This window comes from Schistocerca nitens, chromosome 5, assembly GCF_023898315.1.
Source record: "Schistocerca nitens isolate TAMUIC-IGC-003100 chromosome 5, iqSchNite1.1, whole genome shotgun sequence".
In the NCBI taxonomy this organism is placed as follows: domain Eukaryota; kingdom Metazoa; phylum Arthropoda; class Insecta; order Orthoptera; family Acrididae; genus Schistocerca; species Schistocerca nitens.
The window spans coordinates 307,791,463-307,810,084 of record NC_064618.1 but is presented as its reverse complement, the minus strand read 5'-3'; the positions used below and the strand labels follow the sequence as shown (position 1 = coordinate 307,810,084).

Here is an 18,622-nt window from a genome sequence, read left to right as displayed (position 1 = left end):
TACGTATGTCTTTCAGCAGTGCTAAAAATATTGCACAGAAATTTCTTCTCTCACAATTTTATAGTTTTCTCAAGCAAATGTTCCTTGTGATACACTGTTTAAGGCAATTGTCTGTTTTCTGGTGATACCACAGTGCAAATTAAGTTTCTCAAATGGATTTGTGCCAGTTTGTACTTTACTGTTGAAATCTTTGCTTTAACTGCATTACATGATCTGTGTGGTCAATAACCATTTTTTACTGTTTGTCACAGCTTGTACTTCAATCTGTGTATGAACACCTTTTAGTATATTAACTGACATTAAATAACATCTTTGATAGTGTGTTGATGCCTATTTGTATGTGCAAGCTTTTTTATAGTCTTTGATTGTCTATGCTATATATGAAATTCATGGTTCTATATATAAGAGGCATTCAAACTTTTCGATATGCATGGTGTATAGCTTCAGTACTCATTTTGTGACAGGATATTATGTTCTAGTTCTGAGATAATGTATGTATGTCCCTTACAGGGTAAATATTGTATGGTGCTTTTGGTGTTTCTATATTTTCTTTATCATAATGCTTACATTTTTATTTGAATATAATGGAAAGAAACATTCCACATGGGAAAAATATATTAAAAAAAGATGCTGTGACTTACCAAACGGGAAAGCGATGGTAGATAGACACAATAAAAAGCACACAAACACACACACAAATATCAAGCTTTCGCAACCCACAGTTGCTTTATCAGGAAAGAGGGAAGGAGAGGGAAAGACGAAAGGATGTGTGTTTTAAGGGAGAGGGTAAGGAGTCATTCCAATCCTGGGAGCGGAAAGACTTACCTTAGGGGGAAAAAGGAACAGGTATACACACACACACACACACACACACACACACACACACACACACACACACACACATATCCATTCGCAAATATACAGGCACATGTGCCCCCTAAGGTAAGTCTTTCCGCTCCCAGGATTGGAATGACTCCTTACCCTCTCCCTTAAAACCCACATCCTTTCGTCCTTCCCTTCTCCTTCCCTCTTTCCTGATGAAGCAACCCTGGGTTGCGAAAGCTTGATATTTGTGTGTGTGTGTGTGTTTGTGTGTTTTTTATTGTGTCTATTTACATTTTTATTTAGACTACAAATTTCTTAGACTTGCTTGGTAGTGATGTTCAAATTAAAAAATCATTGGTAGCAATGTATTTTGAACGAAGTGACAACCTCAATTGGAAATGACTTCTTTCAAATGAAAACATTTAGTTTAAATCTGAAAAATGTAGTAGAAGAATTGTGGCCAAAACTCAGACAGATTATAGTCATGTTTTGTATAAGTACATACTGAGTAAAGCAGTGAAAAACAACAAATTCCCACCTTGCTTTAATGATGCTGTTGAGAGAATGTTGTGGAAAGAGAAATCACCTTCTGTCTGAAAGATAGAAAATTGGGAAACTGATAGGAATACCTAAAAACCCACTCATGCAGCCTTTAGAAGACATACACAAATAGCCTATAACATTTTCCACAGACTTATTTTGGCAAAACAGCTTTCAAAGAGTCACGCAAGTTCTGACTCTGTGTAAAACCAATGAATGAAAAGAACATTACATCAAGTATTTTGAAACTGAATATAACAGCTAGAAGCCAAAATAATAAAGACTGAAATCAAAAATACATTTGTTGTGAGGATACTACCACACCATCAGTTGTGTACTTCGAAAACTCATGTGTGACACTGAAAGACAAATGCTGTTTGAAGTATTGTGCAGTGACTGAATTCTTCGTAAAAGAACGTTTAACACTGGCCAAAATTCATTTGTGGCTTGGAAACGTGTAGGGAGGCTCTTCGCCTTCAATTTACACCATGAAGAAATGGGTGGTCAAGTTTAAGTGTGGTTGTGAAAGTGCCCAAGATGGTCCATGCGAAGGACATCTAAAAAATGCAAATATAACAGAAATCATTGACAACATGTGTATATGTTTTTTGAAGATCGCCATATAAAGGAGCATGAAATTGTTAATGCGCTTGGGATAAGGACTGTGTTGGTCACATCATACACCAGGAATGGAACTTGAGAAAGCTGTGTGCAAGATGGGTGTCACGTGTGCTCACTGCGGATCATAAAACACATTTGCATACACTTTCCAAAAAGTGGTTGGTGCACTTTAAGGAAAACAGGAGTGACACCTTGCATCACTATGTGACAGTGGATGGAACATGGATTCGCCACTATACACCCCAACCAAAACAGCAGTGTATGCAGTGGATAGAAGCTAGTTCTTCAGCTCCAAAGAAGATGAGGGCAGTGCCATCAGTGGGAAAGATCATGGTATTGGTGTTTTGGGATGTGAAAGGAATTTTGTTGATTGACAATCTTGAAAAGGGGCTGAAACCGTAACTTGAGAATACTTCTCGCAGCTTCTAATGAAACGGGATGCAAGCATTTTTGAAAACATACCCGACTTAGAGAAGAAAAATGTCATCTTCCATCAGGACAATGCACCTGCCCACAAAAGTGTCTTGGCAATGGGGAAATTGAAGGATTTGCACTATGAAGTGCTGGAACATCCACCCTATTCCTCATATTTGTCTCCCTCAGACTACCATCTATTCTCAAAAATCAAGAAATTTCTCGCTGGTCAGCACTTTCTGTGCAATTGAGAAGCCATTGTGGCTGTAGATGGGTACTCTGCAGAACTTCCAGAGGAACTCTACGGTGAGGGAGTAATGGCATAACGCCACTGTATGATATGTTTTGAGATTAGAGGAGATTATGTTGAAAAATAAAACTTCTTTGAAAGCATAAATTGTCACTTTCACTATCAGGGCGACTGTCCTTGCAATCATCATTTCACCGAAACTCCTCAAACTAAACAAGGCGCCAGGTTCTTTCAGAATTCCTGATTGATTTTACATTAAATATGTTTCAGAATTAACTCCTTTCCTAGCTTATATTATCAGGAGTCTCTCTTACTGTGAATTGTCCGTTGTTACTGGGAAGAGCATTCCCATTTATAAAAGGGAGAAAGGAATTAATATACACAATTACAGACCATTACTCCTAATAGCCATCTTTTGTAGAACACCAGAGCAAATATTAAACAAACCAAAATTGATGTTCCTGGGGACAAAGAAGTTTCTCTCAAAGGATCACCTTTGGGTCAGGAAAATATCACCACCTTTGTTAAACACAAACAATACCTTACAAATAGTAGAGTCTATTTCCAACTATCTTCATATTTTACCAAGTCAAATACTACAGTTTAGTAAGTTTTAGACAATTGAAACTCGAGGCTGTAATATCAGCAATATAAGGAAAATAGAGATTGCTACTTATAAAGATTGTGACGTTCGCCTGCTTTATTTCTTCATTGATAGTGCTCGGTGTTGATGTAGTGCATTGTTAAACTGGCTGAAAAATGGGGGATGGGAGTTCAACACTGACTACTGTAAATGCCGACAGCTGCACAGTTGCGTGTCAGTTCTTTACTTTCACTGTTCACAACTCCCAATGTTACACAGTTTTATGGCCAGTTCACTATTGATTAACTTTTGATAAGCCTCATTAATAGTTTGCATGCAAACATCAGCTTACTGCCACAATAGTTTGCTTTTCAACATCTATGAGCGGTAAATACATAAACACACATTTCACAGTTCTTGCAGAATAATAACGTATGTGTGACACTATTTCTCAAATAAATTGAACAGACACTGTCATTGTTTTAACACATGGCCTATTTTTGTTACACTAATTCCAATCATTAAGTTAATGCATTATTGTTATTCTAACTGACACAGACTTCCTGTCTGAAAATCAGCTGTGGAGAGACTGTCTCAGGACCAAAAATTGGGCCTTTATATATCCTCACAATAATAGGCACTGAAACTATACATTGTTAGATGTTTAAGTTACAAAAATTACAATTAAAACATAACTCATTCAGTTAACTGAGTATATAGAAAATTTCCTTCTTTTTTAACAGTTTCTTCTACTACAAGGGTTAGGGTGAATTATTGTTTAAATGATGAAATTAACGATATAGTTATACAAACAATATTTTTGACAAACCTGGTAATTATTTTGAAAATAATTAAGGGTTGGCTTTGCCAAATAAATACATAAAGAATCCTAGTAGTTCTTCTTCCAAATGTTTATAAGTAGTACACAATGTATATTTGTTTATAAGTCAACAATAGAATCTAAGTCACAGAACAATTACTGATTTCACCGTATAATAAAATATATTAACTAGGAACAGTCAAAATAAATCAGGAAATTGATTACACACACAAAACTAAGCACAAAATTAGATCTGGTGCTATATTTCTTAAGACTGAGGCCAACATTTCTCTTTTATGGCACTGCAGATTATACTCATTCATGTTAAATGTAATTAGGCAAAAATGAAAATAAAATGAATTTAAGGAGGCAGATGGCAAAACAAGAGAGGAAGTAAAGAGATCCCAGCTTGCAGACAGGCACAACAGAAAGACACAAATTAGCCTTCAGCCAAATTGTCAAAAAAGGAAAAACACACACGCACACACACATTCAAGCAATCACACTCCACACGCCCATATGACTACCATCTCTGGCAGCAACCCTCACAAGTATCTTCAGTGATTTGGTTTACAGTGTATTTTGCCAATCTTGGCAACAAATAAGAAATGATTTGAACGTCTATTAATTGATGTTATTAGAAATGACTATACTTTACTTAACTTCCACTCATGAGCCATTGCATCTTGATGTCATCACTGGCAAGGTTCTAGTCCAAGATGTTCGATATTCCTACTTCCAAAATTGTTCCCAGGTTTTAAGAATTTTTATGTGTGTCGTCTAAGTGAAATATTGCAGGCTGCGACTTGAACTCTCCACATTTTGCCGGCCGGTGTGGCCGAGCGGTTCTAGGCGCTCCAGTCTGGAACCGCGCGACCACTATGCTCGCAGGTTCGAATCCTGCCTTGGGCATGGATGTGTGTGATGTCCTTAGGCTAGTTAGGTTTAAGTAGTTCTAAGTTCTAGGGGACTGATGGCCTCAGATGTTGAGTCCCATAGTGCTCAGAGCCATTTCTCCACATTTTATTGATATTTTATATACAATTCTTCTTACAGTACAACCAGTCATCACAAGTTCAAACTTAGGACTTTACAGTCAAACATAACAATAAATTATACCTGCCAAAATCAGGACTTCAAAGACATCACATAATAAAGTTATTGCATTGATTACGATATTAACATTTCAGCAGAAAAACTTTTCGCTTACAACCCGTTTTTAATTTACTATTTCCAAACATTTCAGTAATCAGTATTCATGTTGTTGTTGTTGTTTGTTGTTGTGGTCTTCAGTCCTGAGACTGGTTTGATGCAGCTCTCCATGCTAATCTATTCTGTGCAAGCTCCTTCATCTCCCAGTACCTACTGCAACTTACATCCTTCTGAATCTGCTTAGTGTAGTCATCTCTTGGTCTCCCTCTGCGATTTTTACCCTCCACGCTGCCCTCCAATGCTAAATTTGTGATCCCTTGATGCCTCAAAACATGTCCTACCAACCGATCCCTTCTTCTAGTCAAGTTGTGCCACAAACTTCTCATCTCCCCAATCCTATTCAATACCTCCTCATTAGTTACGTGATCTACCCACCTTATCTTCAGCATTCTTCTGTAGCACCACATTTCGAAAGCTTCTATTCTCTTCTTGTCCAGACTGGTTATCGTCCATGTTTCACTTCCATACATTGGTACACTCCATACAAATACTTTCAGAAACGACTTCCTGACACTTAAATCTATACTCGATGTTAACAAATTTCTCTTCTTCAGAAACGATTTCCTTGCCGTTGCCAGTCTACATTTTATATCCTCTCTACTTCGACCATCATCAGTTATTTTACTCCCTAAATAGCAAAACTCCTTTACTACTTTAAGTGTCTCATTTCCTAATCTAATCCCCTCAGCATCACCTGATTTAATTTGACTACGTTCCATTATCCTCGTTTTGCTTTTGTTGATGTTCGTCTTATATCCTCCTTTCAAGACACTGTCCATTCCGTTCAACTGCTCTTCCAAGTCCTTTGCTGTCTCTGACAGAATTACAATGTCATCGGCGAACCTCAAAGTTTTTATTTATTCTCCATGAATTTTAATACCTACTCCGAATTTTTCTTTTGTTTCCTTTACTGCTTGCTCAATATACAGATTGAATAACATCGGGGAGAGGCTACAACCCTGTCTCACTCCTTTCCCAACCACTGCTTCCCTTTCATGCCCCTCGACTCTTATAACTGCCATCTGGTTTCTGTACAAATTGTAAATAGCCTTTTGCTTCCTGTATTTTACCCCTGCCACATTCAGAATTTGAAAGAGAGTATTCCAGTTAACGTTGTCAAAAGCTTTCTCTAAGTCTACAAATGCTAGAAACGTAGGTTTGCCTTTTCTTAATCTTTCTTGTAAGATAAGTCGTAAGGTTAGTATTGCCTCACATGTTCCAACATTTCTACGGAATCCAAACTGATCTTCCCCGAGGTCCGCTTCTACCAGTTTTTCCACTCGTCTGTAAAGAATTCGCATTAGTATTTTGCAGCTGTGACTTATTAAACTGATAGTTTGGTAATTTTCACATCTGTCAACACCTGCTTTCTTTGTGATTGGAATTATTATATTCTTCTTGAAGTCTGAGGGTATTTCGCCTGTCTCATACATCTTGCTCACCAGATGGTAGAGTTTTGTCATGACTTGCTCTCCCAAGGCCATCAGTAGTTCTAATGGAATGTTGTCTACTCCCGGGGCCTTGTTTCGACTCAAGTCAAACTCTTCACGCTGTATCGTATCTCCCATTTCATCTTCATCTACATCCTCTTCCATTTCCATAATATTGTCCTCAAGTACATTGCCCTTTTATAAACCCTCTATATACTCCTTCCACCTTTCTGCCTTCCCTTCTTTGCTTAGAACTGGGTTGCCATCTGAGCTCTTGATATTCATACAAGTGGTTCTCTTCTCTCCAAAGGTCTCTTTAATTTTCCTGTAGGCACTATCTATCTTACCCCTAGCGAGACAAGCCTCTGCATCCTTACATTTGTCCTCTAGCCATCCCTGCTTAGCCATTTTGCACTTCCTGTCGATCTCATTTTTGAGACGTTTGTATTCCTTTTTGCCTGCTTCATTTACTGCATTTTTATATTTTCTCCTTTCATCAATTAAATTCAATATTTCTTCTGTTACCCAAGGATTTCTATTAGCCCTCGTTTTTTTACCTACTTGATCCTCTGCTGCCTTCACTACTTCATCCCTAAGAGCTACCCATTCTTCTTCTACTGTATTTCTTTCCCCCATTCCTGTCAATTGTTCCCTTATGCTCTCCCTGAAACTCTCTACAACCTCTGGTTCTTTCAGTTTATCCAGGTCCCATCTCCTTAAATTCCCACCTTTTTGCAGTTTCTTCAGTTTCAATCTGCAGGTCATAACCAATAGATTGTGGTCAGAATTCACATCTGCCCCTGGAAATGTCTTACAATTTAAAACCTGATTCCTAAATCTCTGTCTTACCATTATATAATCTATCTGATACCTTTTAGTATCTCCAGGATTCTTCCAGGTATACAACCTTCTTTTATGATTCTTGAACCAAGTGTTACCTATGATTAAGTTATGCTCTGTGCAAAATTCTACAAGGCGGCTTCCTCTTTCATTTCTTCCCCCCAATCCATATTCACCTACTATGTTTCCTTCTCTCCCTTTTCCTACTGACGAATTCCAGTCGCCCATGACTATTAAATTTTCGTCTTCCTTCACTACCTGAATAATTTCTTTTATCTCGTCATATGTTTCATCAATTTCTTTGTCATCTGCAGAGCTAGTTGGCATATAAACTTGTACTACTGTAGTAGGCATGGGCTTTGTGTCTATCTTGGCCACAATAATGCGTTAACTATGCTGTTTGTAGTAGCTAACCCGCACTCCTATTTTTTTATTCATTATTAAACCTACTCCTGCATTACCCCTATTTGATTTTGTATTTATAACCCTGTAATCACCTGACCAAAAGTCTTGTTCCTCCTGCCACCGAACTTCACTAATTCCCACTATATCTAACTTTAACCTATCCATTTCCCTTTTTAAATTTCTAACCTACCTGCCCAATTAAGGGATCTTACATTCCACGCTCCGATCCGGAGAACGCCAGTTTTCTTTCTCCTGATAACGACGTCCTCTTGAGTAGTCTCCGCCCGGAGATCCGAATGGGGGACTATTTTACCTCCGGAATATTTTACCCAAGAGGACACCATCATCATTTAACCATACAGTAAAGCTGCATGTCCTTGGGAAAAATTACGGCTGTAGTTTCCCCTTGCTTTCAGCCGTTCGCAGTACCAGCACAGCAAGGCCATTTTGGTTAATGTTACAAGGCCAGATCAGTCAATCATCCAGACTGTTGCCCCTGCAACTACTGAAAAGGCTGCTGCCCCTCTTCAGGAACCACATGTTTGTCTGGCCTCTCAACAGATACCTCTCCGTTGTGGTTGCACCTACGGTACGGCCATCTGTATCGCTGAGGCACGCAAGCCTCCCCACCAACGGCAAGGTCCATGGTTCATGGGGGGGATCAGAATTCATACTATTTATAATAATAATAGCCAATGTAACCAATTACATAGGTAAACACAAAGTATTTACGTCAGTTTTGAATGCACTTCTTTTATGAGCAAAGATCATTTGTGTATTCGTTTCATATTGATACATGTCACATTAATAATGTCCTCATTAAATATAGATGTAAAAAAATGTTGGTTATGAGAAGTTTTATTTAATTGTGTGGTTTACAAGCACAGTATATCGAATTCTTCACTAGAGAATGATACTGTGTCAGTCACCAGTTTCTCACCAGTTTCATTACAAGTTGACGAGATAGGTTTCATGTTGTGTAGATTTCTGAAAGCCATTTGACACCAACACGTCATTTACTGGCTGAATCCATTATGTTGTGCCTACATGGTAAATTTTGAATGAAAATGAAAGTAACATCAGATGTTTCTCAAGGAAATGTGGTAAGACCAGAAATGTTATCAATGCAGATGAACAATTTATCTGGTAGTCTGTGAATAATATTCTTTGCTGATGATGTTATTGTTGTTGTTGCCCTCAGAAAAGTATCATTACTAGATGGTTGTAAGAAAATACTGAACAACTTACACAGTTTTCTAACTTGGTGGAAAGAGAACTGGCATTTGAGGTATATTGGTAACCATTCTATTGCTTTCATTGTATATCTAATGAAGGGACCATTCAAATGCTATAAAAGAGGTTAGAACTTTTATTGAGGCACACAGACAGTAAATTTTCTCTCATTTTAAATTCAAATGGAAGAAAAAACAGGGCGTGGCTAACATTGGTACAACATACCCTCTGTCAAGCACTGTACAGTGACTTGCAAAGTAAAGATCTTCCTACAAATGACCATTGCACCCAGTAAAAGTCTCTGTAGTGAAAGTATGTAGCAATAGTGTTGTTTTTGTTTCCTTCATTTTTTTCTCAGAATGATTCACTTAATTAGTCTTCATTATGATGCCTGTTCTCATGTATCAACAGGTTTGGTGAAGCTCAGTTACATTACTGTGAAGTAATGCTGAAAGATGTGTATGACTCAAAGCGAATAAATGCACACTTGCATTCTGATCCTAACTTCAGTCTTGAACAACAGGTTAGTTTCTTTCATATGATATTGAGTGGGCGTTTAACAACATCAGTTCTGTAAAATTGGTGTTCAATTACCATTTAAAATTATGTTTACAGAAGTTTCCAGTGTGTGCTATGGTCCTCTCAGCACAGTTTTGGCCACCATTTAAGGGTGACACATTAGAGCTGCCACCCTTTATAAAGGAACACCTTGACGTTTATACAAAAGCCTTTGAAACACTGAAGGTTAGTATAGCAACGTTCTTTATCACCTTTCTTCTAATTGTCTATTTGTATAGTGACTCTTTTCTTTGCATGAATTATTTCTATGCTCTGCTCCATATTTTTGGTAAACTTTAAATAGGACTTGCCCTCATGTCATGAAATTCCAGCTAATGCTGACTGAAGGAGAAAACTTGCTTAAGACTATGTATTGATGGTAAAGAGTGTACACTCTTCAGCTTATTAGAATACAAATTTAAGTTGTTGTACTATGTGCATACATACATCCCTTGTTGATGAAGTTCTAACACAAATGCTAGGCAGTATCTTTTTCCCAGAGTAGACAACATACCGTAGCTCAACAGTATAAATTAAATTACTGATGTTATCATTTAGTTTGCAGATTTCTTATGGGGACATTTGTTTTACTCTTTTTTAGAATTGCTGACATTTAGTATCCATGCTGTGAAAATTTTTAGCGATACATAAAGTCAGTTGTTGAAAACTGCACAAATCTTCTCTCATTTTCCTACTCCCTCTTTCACTCCCTGTGTTTCATTGATTGTAAAGGATTAAAGGAATTATTTAAAAGTTCAATTCATCATTCTGACATAGTCAAAACCTTTGTTAATGACAACTTTCCTGAATATTACATACATCATCTTCTTGTTACATGATTACTGATTTAGTCAGCCTTAACTGTACTACTCAGTTTTTGGGATGGGGGCTCCATCACTGTGATGGTAAATCTAGTGACACTGTGGCTAAGGGTTTCCACCAAATTTCTGACACCACTGCATATAAACGTTATTGCTAAAGGCCTATGCTACAAATCCAGCATGACCTCCATCAGGTCCTCTAAACGTTATGTCCATTCCAAAACAAGTTGACTTCATCTTCCCCATTTCCACTCCAATAAGCTTTCATTTCAACATGTTTTACCTGCTTCCTAAGTTCCACAAAACCAGCTACACTGGCCTCACCAATTAGGTTTTCTTCCTGCTCCTTCCACATATTCCTATGTAGGCTGTACATCAGGGGCATATGTATGTTCCAAGATTTGCCATTTCTTATTGGTCCTTGACACTTGGTAGCATTCATGGGATAACTGGCATTTATCTTCAATTCAGGTTTTCAGCAATATTCTTATGCTTTCCTGCAAGTCAAACAAACCTGTGGTCATTTATGGTGCCTGCCTTTGTATATGTTCAGTATCCTCTGTCCATTAATATTTGGCATGTGTACCACGCATTGGAGCAATATTCTAAGGTGGGAGTCGTGTGCATTTTGTAATCTGCATCATCTCATCAATGTCTGTTCATTTGCAGAACTTACATAAAATAAAAACAGGGGCATGAGCAAAGATAATCATTAACATTATAGTGTATCATTAACAGTATACTCAATAAGAACATAAACAATTGTGTGCAGGTAGGAATAGCTCAGCTTACAAATATGTATATGAAGAATAGTTTACATGTATGTACAAGTACAATGACTTGGCCCTGAAGTCTGATTTTGAGCATGCAAGCACTTGCCTGATCCACCTGTGGTGTATGTGAGAGATGGTGAATAAACTTCACACAGTTGATGATTGACACTACCATGCCTAATCATACAGCCACAAGCACAGTTTGCATAATCATGTGAATGTGCATAGACTGTGCACGGCTCCATGCCCTTCCATATACTCTGTGCTGCATTGTGATGTAGCTAACCATCATGTTTCCTTAGCACCACATGGCTGTTAGCTTACATTTGATGAGTATTCAACCACTTGAAAGTGAGTGAGACCAAACCATGTGAATAACAAGTGTCAGGGAATGATTGACACTCACTCAGCTTCGCCTCGTGAATGTAGTGCTCTAGTCTTACTCCTGCTCAACACCTCTACTGGACAATGAGTGGATATCTTTTTTTTCATTCCATGTATAGTTGTTATTTATACTCTTCATCAAAAGTTTTTCACACATCTATACAGTCATCTTACATTTTAATTTATGCTTTTCTTGTGTTTACTTCCCACGTGCATTTTTCTGGTTTATCTCCAGGATCTTATCTTCAGGGCTAATTCCCCTGTTCGTTTATATATTTTGCTCTCCCTGTACTGCATTCCATTCTGAACTGTGTTATGGACTTGCTGCATCTATATATGTCAGTTGGACCATTTGGGCCACATCAGAGCAACTACGTTAAAATTCTGGTTTGTGTATCCACTCACAGTTCGCTGTAAAATCGTTATTGTTATTATTATTATTATTATTATTATTAAATCAAACAACAGAATTTCCCAGTAGGAATATCAATAATGTAGGAAAAGACAGATTCCTACTTACCATAAAGGAGACACGTCAAGCTGCAGACAGGCACAATTAGAAAACACTTACATAAAGCTTTCAGCCAAAGCCTTCGTCAGTAAGAGAGAGAGAGAGACATCATTCATACACACAAGTAAGCACACCTCCCATACATACGACCGCCAACTCCAGCATCTCGGGCCGGAATGCAACTGTCACGTCGGATGCAAGCAAAATATGGAGGGACCGAGGAAGGGGAAGGGATAAGTAATGTACTGGTAGGGGGAGACGAACACTGACTGGTGAGGTGTGCAGGGACTAGATTGCCAACAGATGCAGTGTCAGGAGTTTGAAGTGCAGGGAGGTGGGGAAAAATAGGAGAGGACTAGGGAAAGACGGGGAGATGCATTGGCAGAGGGCTGCAAATAAAAAGGGTGGGAGTTGAGAATGGGGAGGAGATGGTAGGACAGAGGGGTGGAAACTATTGGGTGGTGGGTGTGGGGACAGTATGCTACTGTAGGTTGAGGCCAGGATAATTACAGGAGCATAGAATGTGTTGTATGGATAACTCCCATCTGTACAGTTCAGAAAAGCTGATGGTGGCAGAGAAAGTATCCAGGTGGCTCAAGCAGTGAAGCAGTCCTTGAAATCAAGTGTGTTATGTTCAGCTGCACGTTGTGCCACTGGGTGTTCTAATTTTATCTTGGCCACAGTTTGGCAGTGGCCGTTCATCCTAGTGGACAGCTGGTTGGCAGTCATACCAATATAAAAAGCTGTGCAGTGACTGCAGCAAAGTTGATAAATGACATTGTTGTCTTCACAGCTGGCATACTAGGCAAGGGAGATTTTGGCCAGGCCAGGTTGTATGAGATGGAGTTTTTGGTGCGAAAGGGATGACAGCTGTCAAAATGCAGGTATTGTTGGTGATTGGTGGATTTAATGTGAACAGAGGTGTGGATGGAGCCATCAGAGAAGAGGTGGTCAACATCTAGGAAGGTGGCATGCTGGGTTGAGGAGAACCACATGAAGTGGATGAGAGAGAAGGTGTTGAGGTTGTGAAGGAGTGAAGATAGGGTATCGTAGCCCTGAGTCCAGGTCATGACGATATCATCAATGAACCTGAACCATACGAGGGGTTTGATGTTTTTGGATGCTAGGAAGATCTCCTCTAGATGTCCCATTAAAAGACTGGCATAGGAGGGTGCCATGCGAGTGCCTATGGCTGTGCCACAGATTTGTTTTTGTACCTTCCCTTCAAATGAGAAGTAGCTATGGATCTCACCAGGGCCTTCACAGACAGGCACGATCCCCTACACCTAGTCTGCAAACAGATCCCCTATGCCATTTCCCATCACACCCCCAGTCCTCCCACCATCCCCAAGGAACAGCCATAACCCTTCATCACCCAGTACCATCCCGGACTGGAATAACTGAACCACATCCTTCACCAGGGGTTTCATTACCTATCATCATACCCTGAAATGAGGGACATCCTACCCAAGATACTTCTCACCCCTTTTAAAGTGGTGTTCACTTGCCCACCCAACCTCTGCAACATCCTAGTCCATCTGTATACCACTCCCAACCCCACACCTTGCCACAAGGATCATATCCCTGTCAAAGACCCGGGTGCAAAACCTGCTCCATCTACTCACCCAGCACTTCCTGCTCCAGTTGTGTCATAGGTCCCATCAGGGGCCAGGCCATCTGTGAAAGCAAACGTTTCATTTACCATCTCTGCTGCAGTCATTTCACAGCTTTTTATGTTGGTGTGACTACCAACCAGCTGACACCCAGGATGAACGGCCATCTCCAAGAGCAAATTAGACTACCCTGTGGCATAACATGTGGCTGAACATAACAAACTTAATTTCAATGGCTGCTTCACTACCTGAGCCATCTGAATCCTTTGCTCCAGCACCACCTTTTCTGAACTGCAGATGGGATTATCCTTACAACACATTCTCTGCTCCCATAATTATCCGACCTCAACTTACTGCACCACACCCTCCACCCAACAGTTTCCACCTCCTCTGTCCTATCATCTCCTCCCCAATCTCATCTCCCAACCTGTTTATTTGCAGCCCGCTGCCAATGCATCTGCCTGTCTTTCCCTGCTCCCTTCCTCTTTTTGCTCTTTTTTTTTTTTTTCTTCCCCCCCCCCCCTCCACCTCCCTGCCCCACACCCTCCTGATCTGTTGGCGGTCTAGTCCTTGCACATTCCACCAGACAGCATTTGTCCCTCTTCCCAGCTGTACACTGCTATGCGTTGCCCTTCCCCTCTTCCTCCTACTCCATAATATTTCTTGCATCCCACATGATAGTTGCATTCCGGCCTGAGGTGCTGGAGTTAGCAGTTGAGTGTGGAGTTGGAGTGCTTGCTTGTGTTTGTGAATGGTGTGATGAAGGTTGTGGCCAAAAGCTGTAAGTAAGTGTCTTGTAATTGTGTCTGTTTGCTGCTTGACATGTCCTCTTTGCAGTAAGTAGCAATCTGTCTTTTCCTACATTATTATTATTATTATCACCACCACTACTACTACTACTACTACTACTAATGGATAGTATCACATCACACCACACAAATATTGTTTTCTTTAACTGTACATATACACATATTTAACACACAGAAAAAACTCGTAATTAATAGTTATTAGATTTAAAGTATTAACAAAGCACAGAAGGTCACACTTGTATATCCCTCTGTGGGCCTCGGGGTAGGAATAGGCCCCAGGTATTTCTGCCTGTCGTAAGAAGTGACTAAAAGGAGTCTCACACGTTTCAGCCTTTATGTGATGGTCCCCTATTGGGTTTGACCTCCACAAATTTTCCTGACAAGCCAGCCAATTGGAGAAGGTTGCCTTACATGGTGTATTGTGTCCATTGTGCATTGAGATCTTTAGCCCACTTTCTCGTCGTTGCATTGCAGTCCTGCTCATTCTCCATCTCTTTGGCGAGGACACCTGCCTGGGTGCGTTTTCCATCATGTACTATGCAGTGTCGCTTTCTGCGCCAACAGTGACCATGGACTTCTTAGCACCTCATTTCCAGCATGGCAGCCAGTCCATTGTCGTGGGGCCACCATGTACCCTATTGGTTGTAGCCCCCTGACCACACAGGGACCACTCTGCTAATGCCTGTGCCATTAACTCCCCACGTATGCCAAGGAGTAGATGCCCGTCACCCTGGGACATTGGGACTCCCGGCAATGGCCATCCTGCCTGGTGGCCCTTGCTGAGGCTGGATGGCGCCCATGGGGAGGGCCCCTGGTCGGAGTGGGTGGCATCAGGGCAGGTGACATGCCACGAAGCGTAGTACATCATCTCTTGCTGGTGGTCCGCCGCCAGCAGCCTCTAAGTGGGTAAAGTCCAACTTCAGTGCTAAGAAATATGACCCCAAATCATTCCCCTTCCTGGCCACACCATGGGAAGAACACCAGGCTAAGGATGGCAGTGCAGCTTATTCGCCCCGGTATCTCATTGTATGAGAGTTGATGGGGAATTTTTCATGACCAGAAAAGCCTCAGTTTTTTGTGGAGCATTTGGAGGACAAGTTTGGGGAGGTGGAGGGCTTGTCCGAAATTCGCTCTGGGTCAGTCTTGATAAAAACAGCATCCTCTGCCCAGTCACGGGCATTAGTCACTTGTGACAAATTGGGGGATGTTTCTGGTACCATCACGTCCCATAAGAGCTTAAATATGGTCCAAGGTATTATATTCCACAGGGACATTCTATTGCAGTCTGACGATGAACGGCATGCCAATTTAGAGTGGCGAGGTGCTCAATTCGTCTGGCGCGTCCATCGGGGTCCGAGGGATAATCAGGTTGCCACTGGTACTTTCATCTTGGCCTTCGAGGATGACACATTGCCCGAGAAGGTCAAGGTGATGGTCTACTACTGTGACTTCAAGCCATATATCCCTCCCGTCCATCACATTTCAATACTCCATGTGGCTCGTCTCCCATCTTCGTCAACTGAGGAGAGCATCATTCACCTTGCTTGCAAGACTGCAGGATTTTACAGAAAGAGAGGAAAATCATGGAATATAAGACCCTGGACTGACTGACCTACACTGAGGCTAAGAGGAAATTTGAGCACCTACATCCGTGTCTATGACCTCTTGCACCGCCACTATGAGAACAGTTGTCCCCCCTTCAGTTCCTCACATTCCTTTCACCTCTCAGAACCAGAAGGCTACACCTGCCCCCTTGATGGAGGGGGGCACTTCCCTCCCTGTTGCTCCCTCACCACCTACTTTGGGAGCAACCCCCCTCTCCCCCCAGCCATCGGAGATATCAGTACCCACTTCTGAGCTGGAGAAGCGTAAGTCTTCTTTGGCTCCTCTCGCTAGGAAGGGGTTCCTTCAGTCACTCCCTTCCCAGATTTCTGCTAGTGGGTAAGATGACACCCGCCAGTGGCTGAAAAGCCCAAAAGCAGCTTGTTGTAGGGCTTCATGCTCATCCTCATTCCCAGAGGCGGAATCAATAGAGTCCTCCCAGTCAGGGAAACCCAAGGTGCAGTGAGAGAAATCCAAAACGAAGGTCCCCAAGACCTCGTGCTGGCACTGCGTAGTTTGATGATCACAGATGCACACATGCTACTGTAAGCGTACACATATATTTCCCTTATCTGCATTGCTGTCTTTACTGTAATATTTTTTCTGCTTGTGCTTTGTCATGTTTAGGTGTAAGTTGTGGTGGCACTCACACTACTGCTACCTACAAGCTCTGCGTCTGCAGATGAGGTGGAGATTCTGGTGTCCACTGAGGACCTAGATCTCGCCAGACCCTCAGACACAATGGATATAGACTGCTCAGGCAAAAGTCGGTGGCAGCAGGTGATCCTGAGGCATAAACTGCTTCATCGAATGTTCCATGCCTTCCCAGTCTCATGATGACGTCATCTTCCAGTGGAATTGCAGCGGTTTTTTCCATCGTCTTGCTGAGCTATGAAAACTGTTAAGCTTTACACCTGCTTTCTGCATTGCACTCCAGGAAACCCAGTCCCAGGAATACTGACTCCTGCCCTCTGTGACTATAGGCGATATTACAGGAACCGTAGCAACTTTAATCAAGTGTCTGGTGGAATTTGCGCTTATGTCCTTAATTCAGTCTGTAGTGAACCTGTGCCCCTTCAAACCCCTCTTGAAGCTGTGGCTGTCAGAATAAGGACAACATCTGCAATGTATATCTTCCTCGAGATGGTGTAATATCCCTGAATGTATTAACTGCACTGATTTATCAACTCCCTAAACCTTTCCTACTTTTTGGAGATTTTAACTCCCGTAACCCCTTGTGGGGTGGCACCAGCTTACTGGCCGAGGCAGAGATGTCGAAACTTTACTGTCTCAGTTCGACCTGTGCCTCTTATATACTGGGGCCGCCACACATTTCAGTGTGGCTCATGGTAGTGACTTGGCCATTGATTTATCAATTTGCAGCCTAAGACTTCTCCCATCTATCCACTGGAGAGCACATGACGATGTGTGTGGTAGTGACCACATCCCCATCTCCTGTCACTGCCCCAGCATCAGCCCACGGACGCCTGCCCAGATGGGCTTTAAACAAAGCAGACTGGGAAATTTTCACCTCTGCTGTCACCATTGAATCTCCTCCACATGGGAACATCAATGTGCTGGTTGAGCAGGTGACTGCAACAATCATTTCCTTGCTCTCTAGGGTGCCCCTGATAAATGGCAGTCCCTTGGTGGTCGCAGGCAGTCGCTGAAGCAATTAAGGAGCGTCAGTGAGCTCTACATCAGCATAAGTGGCACCCTTCCCTGTAGCGCCTCATAGCCTTTAAACGGCTCCATGCCCACGCTCGCCAACTTATCAAATGACGGAAACAGGAATGTTGGGAGAGATATATCTCGACCATTGGGTGCCATACGTCACCTTTCCAAGTCTGGGCAAAGATCAAACGTGTTTTTGGGTACTAGACCCCAACAGGTGTTCCTGGTGTTAATGTAAATGGCATATCTACCGACGCAAACACGATTGCCAAGCACTTTGCTGAGCACTATGCTCGAGCCTATGCATCAGAGAATTACCCCCCAGCTTTCGCACTCTCAAATGGTGGCTGGAAGATAAAGTCCTCTCATTCACTACACACCACAGTGAATCCTTTAACAGAATGGGAGCTCCTCAGTGCCCTTGCACATTGCCCCGATACAGCTCCTGGGTCAGATCGAATCCACAGTCAGGTGATTAAACATCTCTCATCTGACTACAAGCAACATCTGGTTGTCATCTTCAACTGGATCTGGTGTGATGGCGTCTTCCCATCCCAATGGTGGGAGAGCACCATCATTCCGGTGCTCAAACGCAGTAAAAACCCGCTTGATGTGGATAGCTATCAGCCCCACCAGCATTCTTTGTAAGCTGCTGGAACGTATGGTGTGTCGACGGTTGGGTTGGGTCCTGGAGTCACGTGGTC

At 41.6% G+C, this 18,622-nt stretch overlaps 1 protein-coding gene across 2 annotated transcripts in view; it reads left to right on the top strand.

The window, feature by feature from the left end:
* The window catches only part of LOC126259223 (anaphase-promoting complex subunit 2), a 96,024-nt gene that overhangs the window by 65,430 nt on the left and 11,972 nt on the right, over nucleotides 1–18,622 (top strand). For both annotated transcript variants that reach the window (XM_049955835.1, XM_049955834.1), the window contains exons 9-10: nucleotides 9,585–9,696; nucleotides 9,789–9,917. In XM_049955835.1, coding sequence (XP_049811792.1) covers nucleotides 9,585–9,696; nucleotides 9,789–9,917 — 241 coding nt within the window. The remainder of the gene's footprint in view (nucleotides 1–9,584; nucleotides 9,697–9,788; nucleotides 9,918–18,622) is intronic.